This window comes from Anser brachyrhynchus (assembly GCF_964034855.1).
Source record: "Anser brachyrhynchus genome assembly, chromosome: 6".
Classification (NCBI taxonomy): domain Eukaryota; kingdom Metazoa; phylum Chordata; class Aves; order Anseriformes; family Anatidae; genus Anser; species Anser brachyrhynchus.
In genome coordinates, this window is record NC_137700.1 from 16716935 (window position 1) to 16738889 (window position 21955).

The following is a 21955-nucleotide window of genomic DNA, read 5'->3' on the forward strand; positions in this document are numbered from 1 at the left end:
CCCACACAGAAAATGCCATTGGATCGACCCTTTAAAAGCAGAACTTAGATCTGTACAATCACCACCATGGACACTGTTCTGGAGTGCCACAGTCCCTACTCACCTATATAAAAATAGTTTTAACCCTGTGAAGCACTGGCACAGCAGTGCTATAAATAAACTGCCCCATCTGACAGACATCAAGGCGCAATTTGTTTCTGACTGTTCCCTGTGGACACGCGCACGCACATGCAGGCATCCTGTGTCCCACAACAAGGTCTCACGCTATACATCCTCTTATCTGGATAGCAAAGCCATTCTAGTCAAATATATACGGTTTTTCCCCTAGAAAATCAAACAGATTACATCTGTAAATACTGTACGGCCATATTTCCAGGGTAATATGAAAGCTTCTGAACCTTTTAAGGAAGCACCATGAGAAGTTACATCAATAAGACTAAGTCAAGATACTGTCATGCAATGTGCACAGACCATCTTCAGCCAAGACAGTGTTAAAAAAACGTCCATGCTTCCTCTAGGCAGGTTATTTTTTGCTCACAGGTAAATGCATCTAGAGAGAGCAGTTATCTGCTTTTTTCCTCATACACTGTGAAGATGAAAACCTCGTGGGCTGTTTTCAAATTAAATACCGTTCTACTCAAACCTGAGCCAAATGTACACTCTTTACACAGGGAAGTTTTATAACTTCCACCTTTTATTTTTTATTTTTTAATTTTACTGTATTATGTATTATTATGTACTGGCATGCAGAGGTACTGTAAATGAACTATTTGAAATGGAAATATCAGCATTAGTAGTAAATCTGAGAAAGCCAGTCATAAGCATACGAAAATACTTCTGTTCAAAAGCTTCCACAAGACAAGCAGGCAGACAGTGCTCTGGTGTTGGCCAGAGCATGCAACCTTCCTACATTACTCCGGGTTCCAGAAAATTTCTCTTTAAACATTCCTTGCAATTCAAATGAGCATCTCAGGTTTACTTCCAAAACCCATCAATATTATCATTTTCTGCCCATCAGTAGTACTAGCTGCAGGGTACAACTTTGCTTTGTCATACGTAGCACACATTTTTTTGATACCTCCTTCTTTTGCTACTTTAACTCTTTAATGGGGATCTTCCATCAGTCTTTGTGCTGTAAGATAGGTACCGAGGCCTGATGGTACGAGCACAGACAACAGTAACAGGCAAACACTGCTAAAGCATGGCATATGCTAAATACTGAAATACACCAAGAGACATAAAAGATAAAATGAATGCCATTAAAAACAATGGTAATTAAACAATGGCAGTGGATTTAATTAGCACTGCTTTGAAAAATATATCATAATTTAGTTTACCGAAGACAGTTTTATAATTTTCAGTAAAACATCAGGGATTCTTCCACATTTTTGAAGGGCCTGCAGTTTCAGCAGGAAAGACACAACTGTGGATTTCTGCTGTTCCAAGTGATTTAACTCCATAAGAGCTCATACGGACTACGCGATCGCTTTTGACACCAAGCAGCTGGTATCAAAATTGAAACATTTAGATAAACAAAAATACATTTATTCCATTGCCCAGCGATGAACTTTATCATCAAAAACAGGACAACACAAATTTTGTAAAAAATGCATAAAAAAGGAGGTCAACATAATTTAGAGTTTGTCATTGAAACGTCTGCTGAGCCGTAAGAGTGTCACTGCGCTGAGGCCCAGACATGTACCAGGACACACACGTCGACAAAGAGGGGATCACATTTACTGTAAACAGATGAACAATGCTTAAGATCTCCCAGCAGTGCGATGCAGAAAACTCAATGTGGCCATATAACTTCTAAGGAAATACCACCCCTCTAAGATACTCTATGCTAGATAGAGACGCTGCTATATCCATGCAAGTTGCTGTAAGTTTACTTCCATGTATGCATAGGGTTCCTTGCTCTATTCCTACACTGTCTGTGTATGAGATGACCTTTTTTTTTTTTTTTTTTTTGGATGCATTCCTTTCTGACAAAGTGCACTCAAACAGATTTTTTGGACATATTTACAGCCAGCAAAAGCACAAAACCTGCAGCCAATAATTTTGGCAGAGAAACAGGCTAGTAAAAGCTAATGGCTGAACAAATGAATCTTACACACAGCACACATCTGTTGATCTCATTTTGTCGATCTGCTGAGGTGTTGAATTTTCCAGGCAGGCAAAGAAATCTTCCTGTGCAAGCTGCAATATGAGCAGTCCAGGAGATGGTACATCATACTTGACACCAAATCGCAGGATTGATCCTGCGTTTGGTCAGGTCGCAGCATTCCCTACCTGGGCTGAGGGAGATTAAACATGCATTGCTACAGGGTGTGGCGCTGTCAGATGCAAATGCATGTATGAAAATACTGACAGTTCTGCTGGCAAGAATCCCGCTGGTTGCATAACTGAATATCCAGGCTGTGTAATGCCAGAGTTCAGCAAACGGAAGAATTTACGCTTCCTCCCAGATGAATTTATCCAGACAGAAGAGATTCAGCAAGCTGCTATGCAATGGACAGCCTGAATCATCCTGCCTTTGGCTCATGTAAATTATTCCACAGAGGAAAGTCGCTTGGATTTGGTCTGAGTTACTGCATCCATGGTAACGCACTTAGACACAGCAATTTTAACTTTGCTCTAGTCTGGTTATGAGGCACAGTATGGCCTGGGCTCAGCCATCTCTGTTGAATAGGTCACCTAAAGCACTAAATGCAAACAAGAGGGAATGTCTTGACTTCTCAGGATTATTATTATAAAATCCTCTCAAACACCCAACATGTCATGCTGGCAGCCAGGTTCAGCCAAGAATAGTTTCAAGTCTTCCTCATTTGACTCTTTTTAGACTTCCAAGTCTCCCAGTGATCTTGGGAAATAGTGACCATGGGATTTTCTGATTCCACCTAAGAGGCCGACAGCTACCCCTTCTCTTTTATACACTTTTGTGATAAAATTAATTCCCTTTACTCTGAGACTGCTGCTGCTGTAATGAACTCCAGACAATTACAAGGTTTACAAAAGAAAAGAAACCAAATACGCAGATAGGCAATGGCTCACTACTTCTTCAAAGTTGTCCAGTGCCCCAAAACACAGCCTTAACAACTATGAGCTTCCAGATGGTCTTTCAGGATATTGGTTTTGAGTCATCATGATCTTTGTTCCTATGACTTCCATGGCTGGAACACAGGATTTTTTTTCCTCACTTTCTCCTGTCACAGCGCAGATTATCTGGAAGCCCAATGATGTAGATGACGGATGTAGAGGCAGGAGTATTCTCCTTTGCCCAGATGTACTCCTCCTGCTTCAGCCAAAGCACCATAAAGCTTACCACATCCCTTTGGCACATGTTTGGGCTGGGCTGAAGAAAATTCCAGAGGACAGATGCATCTCTTTGCCAGGACTTTAAGACTTGCAAAAGCCACAGCATTTTTTTTTTCTCATGAAGGTAATTCTTTGTTTAACTGTTGTTTGTTTTCAGGGAATTCATGGTCTTACTAATGTCTCAAGACAGCCCAGAACTAGAACTGACGTTGTTCCCACTATTACCTTCATCATTCCTGCTCTGTTCCTGGATATGAGAAACTTGAAGTTTGTCTAAAGCATTAAGATTAAAATAACATTTAGAATTAGACTGTCAGCCAGGCTTCCAGCCTGGCTTCATGTTGCATGACAAATTTGGATCAGAGCTGAACTGCAATAATTGCACAATCATTGCTGGATGAAAACTGGAATTACAGAAATATGAAGACTATAAATGCAACGAAAACAGCCTGAACTCTACTGCTCAGCATTAACACTAGGAAGTTTTCATATCTGTTGCTTTTTAGCTGAAGAGCCACCACTGCAAGGGATTCTCCAAAAAGCACAGAGGTCCATAACCACTCATACAGAATATTAAGTTCGCTCCTGTATGTGATGTGGCGTCACTGCAACTCCTCCATGTACAGATAAGTCATTCTTAATTTTCAAGAGTTATTTTGTAATACAAAGCAGGTTAACAATACACATTATGAACAAACAACATTCTATGGAGTTATTTAGTGCAATGCTTGTTTTTAAGTCTTGTCACTTATGAAATGCAACCTAGTGCTAAATCAATGCTTTGATGGTAATCACAAAAATGACCAGAACCATTAAACAATACAATATGTTCTCAGACAAGACGGCCTTCCTTTCCTCTGTTACATCTATCATATCAAGAAGATTTAATGAAGGCTTAGGAGAAGTAACTGTCGAAACAACTTTAGGTTCTCAGCTTCAAAATATTTTTTTTAGCTGGCTGTTCTAAGCTTATTGGAGGTTTAAAGCATTTCATTTGAAAGTAGCAACCTATTATTAAAAGTTTAATTGCTAGAGAATCCAATTTATGCCATTCTCAGAATGCTAATAAAACTGTGTGCAAAAGCTGTAATAAAACTGGATAATTTGCACTACACTGGAACTTATAGATTAATACAACTATGACTTAAAATGCTAGAGTCCCACCCTGTGGACCCTTTTCCCCATGATAGCATCCTCTGAGATCAATAAACCCCTGTGCAGAAATACTTGCCGCTGCTGAAAGGTACCTCTGTGTAAAGGGCAGCAGAAAACCTGTTTCATTAAAATCTACCTTAAGCTCCTCCACGACATAACATTTCCACTTCACAATCCTTTAACTCGTAAGTAAAGACTTTATGGTGAATTTTTATCCAGCTTCCTAGCAGACCTCTGGCCTCTATGATCTAGAAACTCTTGAGTAATTCTCTCAAGTCTATCAAACACCGAGGAACTCACAAAATAAAGCGTACAGCACCCTATCACCTCCAGCATTAGCTTTTAGAAATAATTTCCCACGCTATAGTCAGGTCAAAAGATTCTGCTTTTGCTGTATTAGTCATTGCACAAATGTTTGGAAGATACATAAACTGGTTAGTGCATATTAGCTTAATCTTCACAAGGCCAATTTTTTCCCAAGGGTGGAAAAACAAGAACAGCAGTGGGAGTCCAGTCTACTTGGACAGAATGGGCAGACATAATCCATGGTCTATACAGTGCAGACAAAGGTTGTTTAATGTAAAATTTATTGTTCTCAGCTTATCAAAGCACTCTAAAGATGCATGTAACATTAAGCTCATGAATACTCCCAACGACTTGAATGAACAGTCTTACATTCAGAAATGTAACTGGTCCCTTGTAGACTTTTGGTTTGGGAACACATCATCCTGTCTCTTGCAGGATCAAAACCACAATGTGGTAAACCCACGATTTCTTTCTTTCAGTTCTCCTCTTCTCCTTTTTCAATGAGTAGTGACAGCTGCTGCAAGCATGGCTGAGGGCTACAGATTGACATTCCTTATAAACAAGGAGCACAAATACCTGGTGCCAGAGAGGCAGCACATACCTGATCCTTTGCTGGTACCAGCAGCTCTTCGATCATCATGCTGTCTCGGGCATAAGAGCTTCTGTTCAGCGTGTAGGACCTATCCGAACTGAAGGAGCGGAGGCTGTTGTATTTACCATATATCATAGAAAGTGCAGGTGACAATGAGATGAACAAAAAATAAAAATAAAAAATTAATACATGCAACTTCCAGGGATAGCATAAGATGGCAAAATATACATAATATATGAAATAAATACAAGGGAAAAATGGAATAAGTAGTATTTGACTCTATTTCAATATCTCCTTCCCTATAAATATACATAAGCAAAATCACAACAGATGTTTACTGCTTTGGCAGCAACGCTGTGGCTCTAGAATAAGTCCACAAAAGTGTATTCGAGTATTTAGGTGAACTTTGATAAATGTCTTCATGTCCTAATCCTGCAAGGAGACCCATGAGGGCAGGTCCTAGGGGACCTGTGGGTAGGTTACAGTGACTGCCAATACAGCTCTGATTGCTGCATCAGGTTAAACCATGAGTAAGTTTTATGCGGTGGTGTTCTCTCTTTGTGGCTGAACCACTCCTGACTTTGTTGTAAACGCCCTAGTTACTCACTTGGGGAAAAAAAAGGATAAGAATTTTGAAAAAAAAATGAAGAAAGAAAATAGATTTGCTTCTTAATGATTAAATACAAATGCCAATGCTTTGGGGATTATTTTGTGCATGTTAGACTATTCAAAAATAACAATGATCACTCTGAATGTGCTGCAATTAAATCAACGTAGGAGTGTGTTACACTTAACCCTGGAAGATACATAATGGTATGTGCTAAAAACATGCTGCAGGCCTAGACATGCTTGCTACGTGACAAAAAATAAAGTAGTAAAAAATGTGAATTAATAAGAAGCAACATCCAACAACATATTAACACTTTTGAACTAGCAACACTGTTCAGACTCAAAACTCTACAACTTGTTTCATGCACTTTGTAGTTGTTAGTATAACTTTTCTAGTCCCTTAGCACACGTTCCTCCTTGTGCTGGAAGCAGAACTGGGATCTTTATTACATACTGTAGACATATGTTAAGCAAACTCTTACATGACAAAGGGTATAAAGAAATCAAGTTACATTTGTTAGAACATAGGGATAATCTCTAACACTGAGCAATCTACCCCCACCCTCCACTCAAAAATAAAAGCATGTCACTTTCTAATGCTGAATAAAATGAAGATGAGCAATGGCAGCAGCGGAAGGATGTAACACGATGCCATGCCTTCTTACCTGACTTTTGGACTAAAGCAATTTACAGTGGAAAAGAAACAGGAGAAATAGAAAGCAAAGAATCAGACGGGAAAAGCAAGATGTTATGGCTGGATGGCTTATATATTTAATGTGTTTATTTCTTAATGTTACACTCAGAATCAGTAGTAAGATACGTTCCCAGAAAACTTTTTGCTAAGTAAAAAACACTGTATTTGTCTCCTCTGAGCATAACATATGTGCAATGTAAAAAATGAGTTACGCAGCAACAAATAGTAATGGCGCTGCTAAAATCAGAAGCATGGGAATATTAGATTTCTCTCAAAGAAACAAATAATATGAAGTTGAACCCTCAAATCTACGTAACAGTGAAATTCTGCTCTCCCACTTGCAGAATGAGAATTTAGGCCAGTGCAGGAAGAGCAGTGTGATGTGGGGAAGGTGTCCTGTAAACCAGAGTGCCCAGCTCTGTACACAGACTTCACACTCTCCACCATCGCTGCAGTACTTCAGAACTGACCCCATCGGTTAGGGCTGTGTGTGATGACCTTGTTCATGCCAGCTCGTGTTTAAAAGCAGCACACCAACTTTGCTAATTAACTTTACAGAGACGTAAGATTCTCACTTCAGATCTCTTCTGCTGATTTTCTAGCTATAAGACTATTTAAAAGCATTTTGGCATTCTTTGCCAATGTATTATCACATAAATACTTATTAGCTTACCTAAAAATTGTAAGTGAAGCAAAACATGGCTGGGCTATTATAAGGAGCAAATGTGCACTGCATGCTTGCATTTCTAATGCAACCATAACAAACAAGATTGAAGAGCAGACATCTAAGCTTTACCTTATGGGAGTTGCCATTCACTGTTAGACAATGAACTCACTTTTTGAAATAGATCTTTAAACTACAGTGTAGGAAAAAGTCCTCGGGGCTCCAGCTTACGAGGTTTAATTATTAGCTTCAGTACAATCCAACTGTCAGTAAACACATTGCAAATCCACAACTATGGAGGTAATCTCTACTCATACAGTTTTATTTGTTTTGAGCAATGCACAGTGCAGGCTTTAGCAAGATTCAAAGAAGAAATCTAAAATGTTGATCTAGAAACACGAGTTTAAATCAACAGTAGTCAGACATTACATTAAGTCTACAATATTTTATTGGGTTCACAGAAACTCTGGCTTGTTTGCTGCAACATGCAGAGTATTTCCTGTCAAATGAAACCCTACTACAAATTTAGGGTATGCCTATTTATTTATTTATTTATTATTTTTAATTTTGGGAGCAATTTCTTTAATATTGATTATCTCTGTTTACTTACTGTCACCTTTAAAGAAATAAAAGCAGTAAAATAGCAAAATGATTTCATTCAGTTTTTCTGGCACTTACATTCCTTAGCTAAATGAATTTATTAAAGAATACTCAGACACGAGTATCAAATTGACAGGTGGTAGTGAAAAGAAACCTGGCTGTTCTTGATCAGTTTCTAGACCAGTTGCAAACTCACAGGAAAGACACGCCTTGGAGACGGATCAGAACATCAGCAGATACCAGAAAAAATGAAGTTACTTTTCTGTATCATTGCCATAAGAAGCCAACATGAATAAAGATTATGAAATAAAACAGCAATGAACATATGCATTAAATGCGCAGTATTATCATAACACAGAAATACACCCCCTCTACTTCGTTTCAAAATAGACTCCAGTTTTGTGTGAAAGAGCACTCTTGATTTGCAAGAACTTGTAACTGTGGTAACACACAAACACAAGAAACATCAAATGCAATACCTGGCGGAGCGGGCTCCCAGGCTAAAGCCCATGTATCCTTCAGCGGGCAAAGAATCGTCTCCCAACTCTTTTAGATCCTGGGGTCCAAGATATTTATCCGTATCACCTGTCATTGCATCCTCACCTGCCAGAAGAAAAGCCAAGCTGAAATCAGAAGCTACATGTATCGTAAATGTTTGTGTGCTTAGTAATTCACAACGCCCTTCTCTGCTTGCCAACAAGTAATCAATCCCGTCAACCCCACTTTCCCTAAGGCTCTTTCCATGCAGACCGTCAATTACGCACCCTCTGAGCAGGCCTGAGAAAATAATTTTATTGGGGGCAAATGTAAAAGGCGAGTCTGCACACTGACATAAAGCCAATAAAGCTATACAAGGGATGACTTCTGCCCAATCATTTAAGCGAGCTAAAAGGTTCTTCTGTACTTTGAACCATTACACTCACTCTTGCTTTTCTTACCAAGAAGCCTGAGCTGACGAATTACGTTGGGTCTCTCTGTATGCTAAAAGAAACGAGCTCTGAGGCACAGCCCGCTTGCCCATCAGTACTGAAAAGTGCAGGAAGCTTGAACAGACACTGAGTAATACAAGAGGCCTGCCCTCCACCTTTGATATTTCTCAATAACTTTTGCAAGTTTCAATGTAAGAGGGTTTTGGTTTTCGTTTTTCCCAATGCAGTGCTCTACACGCCCTGACTGATTTTATCCAGGTAAGACAAGCACTTTATCAAGGCTCTGGACTTTACAGCCAGCTGGGGGGCAAGGGGCTAGGGCATGGCTCCTGCATATCACCCGCGGGGAGCAGAACAAAGCCGTGCCCCAGACAAGCGCTCCTTGTTCGGCAGCATCTGGCAGCCAAAATTCACCAAAGTGACACTGTTCGCAGAGCTCAGACCGTCAGACATGTTTGATACACAGACATCAGCTGAGAAGTAGAAGATCAGCATGTTAGAGAGAAGGATAGGAAAGTTAAGTCTTGGGGGAGGAGGGCAGATGTCGCAAAGGGTTAACGGAGCAGTTCGCGCTGGCTGGGAGCATTTGCATACCATTACATCATGCAAAACCTACATTCCTGCATTGACAGAGCAAGTCCAAAATATGCCTTATGCGGCTGAAGGAGCTTTTTTTCCCTGTTCCTTCTACAATGCAGAGCAGAGAGCTCCCTGTAAGCTCATTACTTGCCTACGCTCACGCTCTCCTCCTTTGTTGTGAATATCCTTCAGGCGTGTAAGAGTTGCACAACAGAGAACTTTAACAGCGGACTCGCAAAGGTAAGCGACTCTGCACGCCCGGCTCCGGTTCCAGCTTTCATTCAAGGAGTTTCGGCTGGTTTCCATTCACTTAACTCAGGAAACCACAGGCGAGCTCTGGTTTTAAACTAACAATCAATTCTAAAAATACCCGTTCGGCTACTGCTCTGCAAACGGCAAACAAACGACAATTTCTCCTCCAACCCAGCAACAACGATTATTTTAAGTAACACTTTAAAAGCTAAAATAGTTTATAATATACCATAAAACATTGGAAGGAAAAACAAAAACAAAACAGAAACAGAAACATTACATATGAAGTTAAACTTTAAAAAGTCTTACTGTTTTGGAAAGCCATTTTCACCAGCCTGGTGAAGACTTTTTCCCTGATGTTTCCAAGAATTCCTATTAGTCCTATTAGTCCTTAAAGCAGTGATTTAGAGTTAATCTCCAAACCAGCACAAGCAAACTAATCCCTGTGGGTCATATTCGCTTCCCACACAACTGAGATCTTCTTAACATCTTGATCTCTTCGCGTGTATTTTAGGCCATGTGCATCTTTGTCCTCGCAACTCGGATCAAAGTTCTTTTCAAATATGAAACAAAATGAAAAGTAATGACTACGGTTTAAAAAAAAAAAAAATCCCTTTTTAATCACTCCGCAGACATCCCTTTAAAGCTCCTGCTGATTGGATTACAGCCTCCCTTGGCAAGCCTCTCGCCTGGTGACATAGGCGCAGGCTCTCGGGTTATTTGTATGTAAATCGGGGTGCTGTGAGGGTGCAGCTCCGCCGTAACCCGAGAGCGGGGCTGGGCCGGGAGCGGGGCTGCGGGAGGGCGCCGCGCTCACACCGCCCCTCAGCGCCCGGCCCCGGCCCCTCAGCGCCCGGCCCGGCCCGGTCCCAGGCCCCAGGCCCCGGCGGAGGAGGTGGGGAGGCCGAGAGCGGCTCCAAGCCGAGCCGGGAAGCTCCTGCCCTCGCCGCAGGTGAGGCGAGCGCTGTGGCGCTGGCAGCCGGTGAGGTTTTTGCTTCGGAGTGGCGCCGGTTCGCGGTGAGGTGGGACCGGTGACACGGCTCCTCCGCCGGCTGCGGGCTGTTAGCCCGTGCCGCTGCCGAGCTGCTGGAGCGCGCTGGAGAGGTGCTCCCTTCAAAGGGAGAGCTGCACCTAGGAGTGGTGATTTCAAAGAATTCCCCGCGTTGCTTTGTGATCGTGGGAGGCTCCGGCAAAACGGGCGGTGCACGTTGCAGCAGCCCCACGCTGCTTCATCCTCTGCCTCCCAGGTCAGGAGCGCTGCCCTCAGCGCGCTGCTGTCTCACAGACGTCCCACCAAAACGCGAAGACAAAATGCCTCTTGGACACAAAGTACACAGAAATGCCCCAAAAGTGAGGCCCCAATGAAAAATAAAAAGAAAATTGCATCACTTTTTTTTTTTTTTCAATTGCCATCCTTCTGTCTTCCTTCACCGTACATTAGGTGTTGCAGAAAGATGTTCTTGTACACCATGGGCAAGCACCGCTTGGCAGTTACAGAAAACCATGAAGTCCACGGAAAAATGGCAGCAGCAGGTCACAGCAAAGGTCTGTCTGGTCAAGAATATCCCTTCTCTCACAGCAGCCCCGCTTCACAGAAGAATACGAGAACATGAAACAGTGTAAAGTCCTCCAGGACACTTTCTAGCTGGCAGTGATTTGAACACATTTTCTGAACCCAGGAGAAGTTAGTATAGTCAAAAAAGGCTATTTTTTTTCCTTTTTTAGTTCTTTCAGTTACATTCTGAACTCGCATCAGCTTCTTGCATTCCCCACAGCAAGGACTTGCACAAGGAGTCCCAGGATGTAACCAGCTGTGGCACGGAGAGCAGCGCTTCTCACCTGCATCTTGCTGGTCTCACTGGTGCATCCTGTTCTTGGACTTCGGGGGAGGCAGCAAGCAGCCCATTATCTGCTCACTTTGCCACCCACTATTTCATATGTTCTAGCCTATCCCTCATTTAGATTTTCTTCTGTGATAGACAATCCTATTCTGTTTACTCTTTTCTTCCCTAGCAGCTTTTCCCTATCTCTGATCACCTCTGTCACCTTTTCCCACACTTTCCCCATTTTTCTGATCCATCAGAGCCTGTCTCATACAGCTGGGAACTGCAAAACCACAGGGTAGGTGCTCTTTTTAGAGGCCAGTGAGAAATACAGGCTCTCTGGCAGCAGGATTGAAGGGATCGTGTGGCTTGGGAAAAGTCCCAAACAAAATTTAATCATAGCCTGGGATCCAAATGGACATTTGACACTGGCTTTGCTAAAGAACTCTGGAGCTTTCGCCACTCCCTCCTCACAGCCTGTCAGGAGCTGCCTGATGGCAGAAGAGGTATAGCCACAGGGCAGAGCAGGGTGCTTCTAGCTGTAGCCAAGGTTTTGGTTTCACGCAAGGATGAAGAAAAGCCAGTATCAAACCACTGAAACTTTTATTAATCTGTAAAAGTTTATGGAGACAGTCTCAGAAAACCAAGCATAAAAATATAATAAATCCATCCCTCCTAAAATCAGTAACAGACTTTAACGCATGAGGACGTCCAGACCTGTCTGAAAGGAGCTCATTTTTGGTAACCCAGCACCTATTCAGGGATCAGGCAGTGTGTCCTCATGTCCTCCTAGGACATCTGCCTAATCTGCCAGAGACTGATTAGCATGATACTTACTCCTACCAAGAGAGAGGAATATCCATTAAGTGGGTTTAAAGCACTGTCCTTATTTACACCAAAATAAAGTTATCTACTAAAGACCAAATTAAAAAAAAAAAAAAGAGCTCATTGTATTTTAATGGCCATCTAAATTCTCAGCATGTGAACTACTGCTGGTTTTTGCTGTGTTTTTTTGTTTGTTTCTTCTTTACTGCTCACATAGTTTCACCCCTCTTTGTATCAGCTTCCTTTGCTTCCTTCGCCTCTGGGACAGGGGACTGCTGTGACAGAGCTCACTGTCACTCTGTGGCAGTCACAGCAGGGCTCCAACTTCCACCACCAAATCTCTTGCACCCTCTTAGAGGGATGCTCTGAGGCTGAGCATCCAACTCTAGAGGAGGAGGCTCCCTCGGGGCCTCCCACAGAAGGCTCTCACTGTGCTGATGCCCCCCTGGATCCCCACCAGCCACAGGGTGTGCTGCTGGCAGCTGCACAGCGGGTGGGGTGCAAGCTCCATCTGGAGATGGTAAGAGGAAAGACCTCGTTCTGGCAGCCTCAGACTTCACATTTGTAAGATCTGAAATCTCTTCAGAAACAAAAGCAGAGCACTTATTCAGCATGCAGCGGAAAAAGAAGTGTTCTATATTCATATACAAACTTTCTGCTATGTAAGAAGATGAGCTTTCATTTCTTCCCACACAATCGTGTTGAAATCTTTCAGAAAAAAAAAGACCATTTCTTTTTTGTGGTGTAGCAGTTTCCCAGCACCTAACCTCATTTAGGTGTAATTACCAGAATAGTCTAGGAAAAGGAAGGAAGATGTCCCCCTCTAATCTAGTCTGACTCCTAACTAAATTGTCCTCTGCAGGGAAGAGACAGAATTTCTGTGTAAATACTTATTTAGCAGACATAGTAAGAAACAAACAGAAGGAAACAGTTTGCTGACACCTGTCTCCAAGCTCTGAGAATACCTTCCAAGCCTTCAATTCCTCTTACAAGAGAAACCTTGAGGTTTGTGGCATATTGAGAAATCACTGAACAAGTTTCTCATTTAACAATGTAGCTGATGAATGCTCATCATGAGGGCATGAATGTTCCGTGAAGGAGAGTTCAGGTTTGGGATGTAAATTAGTGCCCTTCGCACTTGGGAATTCATTCCTCAGGTACTGGCTTTGTCAGAGTGTGTTACCACCTTGAACACACTTGTTTCAACTAGCTTAAGCGGGTGCTTTGTGTATAAATGCCCTATCAGCACTGGGGAGCTGTGGGGAAATGTATCAGTATGTTATCTTCATGGCCGCACAAGGCAGAAGAGAGACAGGCCAATGGGTACTATCTCAAAGCCTGTAATTCACTGCCTGCCTTGCACACCGAAATGCTTCAGCATGGATTAATAAAATACCTATTATTCAATTTGAGAGCTCCTGTTCAGCATTAGGCTTTGAAAATGACCTTTTACATATAAACCAGTCTCTTAGGTCCCCTAGTAACGACACATTTGCAGAATACAGTCTCTAGGTCAGGAATTGATTATATTACCCATATCTTCTATATATATATGTTTGTGTTGTTGTTGTTGTACTTTTTTTTTTGTCAAAATGAGAGCTAGTGACTACAAAAATCTCCCACAAAGCTCACACATCCCTTCAGCCTTTGCATTTGGCCATAAGAAGTGATCCCATATATTAAAGACAGGTTTTACATCTTCATATCTAATATTGATTCCACACAGGCATTTCTCATCTGCACCATGGGCTGAGGCTATAGCTGCTGCTCAATTAACTAACTTCAGTGTTCTGGTCAGTTAAAACAATACATTGTTCTGAGCGGTACAATAGCCTAGAAGAGTTATTTGGAAAACACAGGTGCATGGTAAGAACATGATCTATTTGAGAATGCAGCAATATGAACACAGTGACGAGCAGAAAACAAAACAGAAGCCTCAATGCATGAATTAAACAAAAGCTGCACACAATGAGCTTAGCTAAGAGGTTTTACACCTCACTGCTTAAGTGTTACAAACATTAAAAATAAACGTATTGCTAGGCACAAAGGCTAACTGAAGTGCCACAAGTAAATTGGACCCGGTCACTTCTTTACCTACTACAGAAGAAAAAAATGCAGCTCTAATGCTAGTGACCAAGGGCACACACAAAAAGACCTTCAGGACATTGTCGTCCTTCTCTTCATCAACTCAAGACCTTCCTACTTCCAAATGTGACCCGGGAACCTAATCCCACTGTGGCCTCTGGAAACCTGCAGTTCCTGATGAGGCTCACACAGACTCCTGTGCATCTGCACCACAGAAGGTCGGACCTAGCAGGGGCTGTTGGTAGAAGGGAGGGAACCAGCTGCCAAATGAGTTTTAGATTGCTAGGGACCGCTGAAGCCACACCAAGCCACCAGCACCAAGGATCGAGCTGGGATGTGCAGGTTGCTAGTGCCAATAGCACATAAATCCTATTTAGAGGAACTGAAACCATAAGGTTTTATTACCCTGCTCACAGATTTCATGCCACTTTGCAGAATGATAGAGCTGAAATCTCAGCTAAAAAGTTCTACCTTACTCCCAACAAATAACATGCTAAATTCGATGCAGCATCCTCTTTACTCAACACAAAAGTAATCTGATGTGGTTTTATTGAATATGACAACTCAAATACAATTTTCTTTGTTTTAAAGCCTAAAAATACTTCTTTTCAGACTAAGAGTTGACTATCAATGCAAATCAATCATTCCACAGCTGAACACATGGCAGAATTTAAAAAACAAAAAAAAACCCACCTCATTCCTCCTGTCTTCACTTTCACTATCAGCTATTTCTTCCAAAGTATTTTGATATTTGACTCTTTTGTCTGATATTTAATTTTTTTAGTTTCAATAATATAACTATTCTCCACAGAAGCAGCAGCAAAAGGACTATTCCAGGAAAGTGGAGGTAATTTGATTTAAAAACTGTGAGTAAGACACTCAGAAAATTAGAGGATTATCAGCAACAGCTCAAAGAATTTTTGAAAGCATTCTTAATTGTGAAGTAGAAATTGTTAGTGGGATAACAAGAAAATTATCTGAAAGGATTAATTTCCAGTCACAGGAAATAAGAGGAAGAGGTTTAAGTTAAGTAACACTGCAATACAAAAATGCACAAATACCTTCTTCAACATCTGACAAATATTCAGCATCACTGAGTATTTCAGGGGCATTGGCTTTACGAACTGCATGATTTAAATAAACAAAATAATTAAATAAAAGCATAGACTATCAATGAGTCAAAAAACAATGTAAAACAATGAATGTGCAGATACCATATCCAACTCATACATTTTTTGTTTGTTGTTAAACAAATACTTCTTCCAAAAACAACAGACTGAAAAATAAGTGACAAGTTGTTTTTTTTTTTATTTTCAAATACCTTCATCATCAGACATATCGAGAACTTCATTCATCGTTTCAGGTACATTCATTTTGTGCTTTTCTGTAACAGTCTGTCAAAGAAAAAAAATATTTCAGAGCTCACTAAATTTTTCTTAACATTGTAGTTATTTCAAAAAATTAAACACAAGGTAGGGTGCGTTTTTATCTGCAGTTAGCAAGACGAGATTTGATTTTTTTTAAAGCTTTTTATTCCCTTGCTTTTCATAGATAAATAGAACTACAAATTAAAAAAAGACTACATTGAAATAATACAGAAATATGCAATATTATATTTATATAAGTCAAGGGTTTTTATAAGAACCCTCTAAAAAGTCATCTAAATTTAAAGCAGGAATGCATCGTCTAAATTTCAACTGTAATGTTATTCATTTTGAGGGACCTATTTCGTCTTTTTCATTGGGATCACAATCTTTTATGTTGGAAAAGACCCTTAAGATCATTAAGTACCAACTATGCTGTAATTTGGGAGCAGGGTTGTTCCATGTGAAGATTTTCAGAGGTGCCTCGTCAGTAATCATGTGTTTTTTCCCCACAAATGAGAACAATTGTAACCACATGCAGGCTAAATGATTCCCCTTAAGGAATTTGTGCATGAAAGACATTCAGAAGTGGTTGGTTTTAATCCTGATGTTTACGTTGATTCAGACTCATAAACCAATATAAAAAAATTAGAAGCAGAAAAAAAGATATTCTGAATGCCTGAAATCTGTTCCTAGAATACCCATGCATCCCACAAAGTACACAACCATGCACATTTTACTCTCCAGCTGGGGCAGAGTGCAACAAGCACTTTGGTAAAGTTTTAGATCATGCAGGAGACACTGCGGGGCTAACATTCAAGTAGTGGCATTAAAAAAATTAAACAAAACAGTTCCATCTTTATTTATATTTTTAAACCACCATCACTTCTCATCCTTCATATACAAATAAGAAATCATTTGTAAGTTTAGGACAGAACAGCTTTTCTATCTTCTTTTAAAATATTTCAGATTTTTTATAGCCTCATAATTACTTGTGGCAGTTCATGTTTCTTGGGCTACTGCCATCACTTGAAACAGCAGAAGAGCGCCTGCATGCTCAAACATCACAAAACTTATAAAAAGCCTCACAGTATTTCATTTTGTCAGAATTACTTGCACAGCTTTTTAACATGTTGCTGTTAAACTGGTAAAATCACAGGACTTTTTTTCAGGCACTACTGGATTTTTATTGGTGTTTGAATATAAATCAGAGTAAACTAACTATGCTCATCCCTGGTTTCACTGAACTTACCTTTCAGAGTTGTTTAGCCACATTACCCCAGAAATACCCTCAATAGTTTGAATTTTTAAGATACTCAGTTATAAATCAGATTTCATGATTAGGCTTCCAAAGTCTGCCAATTACACACTTTGACTGATAAGCAGCATATTTTGGTTTTCATGCAAATGTTTCTGGGCTTGAGAGTAGACATTCACAGGCATTAATACAGGCCTTGCAGCTTCTAACATTGCTTCTAAAACAATTCACAGCTTGATCTACCACCTTTTTACTCTTCTACATCTACGGAACATAATAAATGATGTCGTTTTTGTGGCACAAACTCACATAGCTTATAAATTCTGCAAATTAAGAATGACCTTATGGTATCGGGAGTTTTTAGCTAACAACATGGTTTTACTTCTCTTGCAGCTATCTAGTTGTATACTAGGCAATCATTCAAGTTTATGCTACTCTGGATAACCTTCAACAACAAATTTGTCAGGTTGTAGAAAATTGTTTTGGAATCTTACTAGAAAGAAAGATCTCCTTGAGAAAATCAAGAGAGGCTGTGAGAAAGAATCATTATTATTTTCTGGCATATTCCTTTGTATTTTATTGTGGCACAATTTTATCTTCTATGTGGTGGATTTTATGTAAGCTACTGTATTACAAACCACAGCCAGGAAAGTCACAAGAAGTAAAGGCACATGAAGTAGAACTAAAACCTGCCTGTCTTCCCAAAGGTTCACTATATTGCAACCACCTGCTTGCACCAACAGACCACACAAACAGGTGATGACAAAACATAGGACATACAGTAAACATTTTCCACCTCAGAGATGCCTAAAAATACGTACATGCACATATTTCTCTTTTTAATCAGAAAAAAAAAAAAGTTGCAGAAAGGAAAAACTCAATTTGGAGACAATGCTCTGAATTTATGTTCTTAATACTCTGTTCTGGCTTAACTACTACGGTGGTTCATGAAAGCTCCTCACCTTACTAGAACAGTCTTCATAAAGCAATTTGGCAAAATGTTAGTGAATAAGTATCTCTGAGCAGTATTTTACATTCTGTGAATTGCCATTTTTCTGCTGGCAATATTTGACCACTGCCTCTAATCTCCCTTGGCTAACACTGCAGCAGACCTTCTTGAAAGCCAGGACAGATGACCTGGATATCATGTACATGTCAGTGAATGGGAGCTGGGGTTGTGGAGCTTTGGCTGAGTACAGAAAACAGGCCTTAGCCATCTTTGAGAATAAATCAGATCCTAGGCAAAGGGGAGCTTCTAAGAAAATTCCAACCACTTTTTTTGGTTGAAATAGTTGCTCTTAGATCAAATACAACCCAATACACATCATTCCTTGGCAAACTGCACTCTCTTAAAAGGGAGAAGCAACTTCAGTTTACAGAAGCCTCTAGGAATGTCTTTTCACGACTATAAATCAGCCCCAATTCACTTCATTTGTGACATAAACAAGACGCACTCTTAGAAACACAGTAATTATGACTAGTTATTTAAACTGTCCATTTTCTGCTTTGTTGGTATGTCTGCCTTAAAATATATTACAGACATATAATAATGCCTACCTTAAAAATGTATTAGTTTTACCTGATTTAATATCCACTCCGTAAGCACTAAAAGGATAGGTAGAAACTAGACTGAAATCTCAGTAGACAATTAACTAAACAAAACTGAATACAATGGCTTAGGAAAAACCCTTCCATCCACTACTGAAGCGAGCTGTACTTACAATTGTAGTCATGGTCTCTTCTGTCACCACCTTCAATGTGTCAACGACTGAAATGTAGCCAAGTCGCTTTGCGATGGCAAGGGCAGTGTTTCCATTCTAGCAATTGAAACATGTAAAACAAAAGCTGAATGTTAGCAATAGTAAGTGTACAAACTATTAATTAGCTATGGAAAAATGCACAATAAAGGCCACATAAATGTTTGCATGTCAGTGACTGAAAGAAATACATTTGGGGTAGTAGGACATGTAACTAGATTTTTAACTCTTTACAGAAACGGGATGAAAAAGAAAAACACTGTCCAGATGTTTGCTGTCCTAGTTTTGGAAGAGACAATGGAGGACATGGAGGACACAGAGGCAATGGGAATATGCTTCCTTTGCTCTTTTCCTCTCCCTCCTCACATTTCCCTTGCTCCAACACAGCGGGAGCACAACGCTTTACACAGGATGGGATGACCAAGCAAGCCTGAGCAGTGGCCTCTCAGCACTTACCACAGTGAGCTCGTTGGGTGCCGCGCCGTGCTGGAGCAGGACGTTGATGATGTGGGTGTGCCCCTGCTGTGCAGCCTGGTGCAGCGGCGTGTACCCGTTCTGCAGGCACAAGGAAAGGGAGAAGCTGCGTTGGGCACAGCACGCTTGTCACCCTCACAGAACGAGCGAGGCAGAGGCAGAAAACTCACCTTTGTTTTGGCATTGACTTTTGCAGAATGTTGCAGAAGGAAGTTAACAATCTTTATGTTTCCGTAGTGGCAGCCAACATGCAAAGGAGTGTATCCCATCTAGAATGGATGTAAGCAAATAGCAAATGTGACTAACCCCATGCATCCCCTGACAAAAAAAAAAAAAAAAGAAATGAAACAGCAAAAATCCTGTCAAACTTTATTTCTTTGTCTTTCAAACTTTATTTCTTTGTCTTTCTTTTCCCATGAGAAGAAATATGCAACTACGGAAAAATATGCCTCCCAAGAATACCATTTCAAGTCCCGTTTGTTGTGAACCTCTCTGCCTTGTAATTCTGTAATCTTCAACATATGCAATGTTGATTAACAATTTGCTTTCCTCTCCAATGCTAAGATCATCAGGTCCCTGGGGTGAGCCTGTTTTTTAAATGAATGTGTGTATACTGCCTTGCACAGTGAGGTTCTCATGCTTGATGGGTGTTCCTACAGTGTGATAACAAACAAATAAGTAAATAAGTAATAGCAACTTACTAAAAACCAGGCCTGCTGAGGGCTGCCTCAATATAGGCCAATGTGCAGCCCATCCATTCTGGCTGAAAAATCCAAAAGGTAAATCTGAAACCATGTAAGTGATGTGCCATATTTGCAAGAACAACATAATCCTACCAAAACTGGAACCCCAGCTTTTAAGTTAAGCCTCTAAAACAACCAGGTTTAATTTTTTCATGTGTCTGGCCTTGTGTTACACAAAATAGAAGAAACTGCTTTTTCGTGGCAACTGTGAAGATGGGAAAGTTGAATGTTTCCTATTAGTCCCTGCTACTTGGTTTTCATTACTAGTGAACAGGCTAAAATCATTTGTCAATATTGGGACTCGCCTATCAAATGCTCTAAACACAACTAAAGGTTTTTTATAGTTAAGTGTTTGGAACTTTTTCCAAAAATGCTTAATAGAAGGAGATTACGTATCACTTTAAAAAAAATGACTAAAAGGGTAGCAAACGAGGGCTTGCTAGGCTGAGTCTGAATTTGCTCTTTTTGAAATCCACACACTTTAAGTCAAACAGCAGGTCGAAACCTGTTAATTGTAATAAACACTTGAATCAAGAGTTAACATACAATAAAACAAAACAAAGAGGATCAAAGTTTGCTTTCACTGCTCTTTTTCTAATCTCTTAAATTACTGAGAACACTGTTAACAGTTTAGAACAGGCTGGACTTATTTGAGATTCTTAACGTAGTAGAAATGATTAGATTATCTATCTTGAAGCAATTATCTTTTCCTGCCTTATCTTCCCTTCAAGACATCATTATCTCTTCTTCCTTAGCAAACATACTTACAATCAATCTAGAGTTGCACAAACAACAGTTCAGGAGATGGCCACCTCTAAACAGTACACTTGCTACGTTTTTCCCCACATGGAGAGAAGCTGCTTTTCCCAAAATCTCCCCCCCAGCTCACACTGATAGCTCAATGGCTTTCCAGCAGATGCTTTGCTTGGCTCCCAGAGATGCGCTTCCCCTCCTCTGAAGGTGAGTCATCAGGATTCTTTTACGCTGGAAAGGTCAGGTTTCAAGGGCCCACTGGCTCTGAGATGCCAGAAGGGTCATATCAGCCAGCGTCCACATAGAGATTCACCATTTTGTGAGCTAGATGAAACTACACTGACAGTCCAGTATGTCCTTTTGCTACTCAGTGGGGCTTCCAATGTGGTATTGGACTCATGCTCCATTACCAGTTTTTAATGGAAAAATTAACTGCTAGTCTGCAAAAATCATATCTGATATGAGGAACACAAATACCCTGAACGCTTCATAAAATACACTGCAAATGTGCTGTGCTGTTAATTTGTAAGAATTCTGCTTTCAGAAAAAGGCAATAGGTGGGGCCGTCTGAGAATATTTATTCCAGTGGCAGAAAGATCAGTAATAATATTGTTGGAGAAATGTGGCCATGATGCATGCCTTGGCTCCTGGTAGAATCCAAAACAGCCGTATGGCCAGAAGATTTAACACTGAGACTGAACTACCTGGAACTAGATCCAAAAGCCAACTTTGTGTATAGAAACACTGAAAGATGGATTATTCTCATATTGACCAAGCTCCTTCGCTCTTCTGCTCCGAGGGGAAAAGTCAGGTGCCCAAGAGGCACAGAGTTAAAAGCCATAGCCTGGCATCCTTCATTCGTGTGTCCACCTCAGTGAGGTGTGGCCAGGTCAGACACCTTGGTCAAAAGCACTGAGGAGGCAAGTCCAAGGTCTACTGGGAGTTCAGGAGCCAGCCCTACACTACATGTTCAAGCTGTTTTAAAGAAAGAAGACCCCTCAGATGTGAACTATTTCCACTAGAGAGAAGTTTCAGCTATCTGTGGGTTTAGATGCACCATTTTCTTCGTGTCGCTTTGCGTCTGACACTACTTCACTTAGTAGTGAACCCAATTCACCCAATTTCACTTATATTTGCAATGATAGTATAGATGGTAGCAGTGCCACCTACTTGAA

The 21955-nt window shown here is 40.6% G+C and overlaps 1 protein-coding gene across 14 annotated transcripts in view; it reads right to left on the bottom strand.

The window, feature by feature from the left end:
- Nucleotides 1-21955, bottom strand: part of ANK3 (ankyrin 3) — a 361577-nt gene that overhangs the window by 64877 nt on the left and 274745 nt on the right. For all 14 annotated transcript variants that reach the window (XM_080597952.1, XM_080597951.1, XM_080597944.1 and 11 more), the window contains 7 exons: nucleotides 19455-19553; nucleotides 19267-19365; nucleotides 18775-18870; nucleotides 15753-15825; nucleotides 15493-15555; nucleotides 8418-8541; nucleotides 5381-5483 (listed from right to left, as the gene is read on the bottom strand). In XM_080597952.1, coding sequence (XP_080454078.1) covers nucleotides 5381-5483; nucleotides 8418-8541; nucleotides 15493-15555; nucleotides 15753-15825; nucleotides 18775-18870; nucleotides 19267-19365; nucleotides 19455-19553 — 657 coding nt within the window. The remainder of the gene's footprint in view (nucleotides 1-5380; nucleotides 5484-8417; nucleotides 8542-15492; nucleotides 15556-15752; nucleotides 15826-18774; nucleotides 18871-19266; nucleotides 19366-19454; nucleotides 19554-21955) is intronic.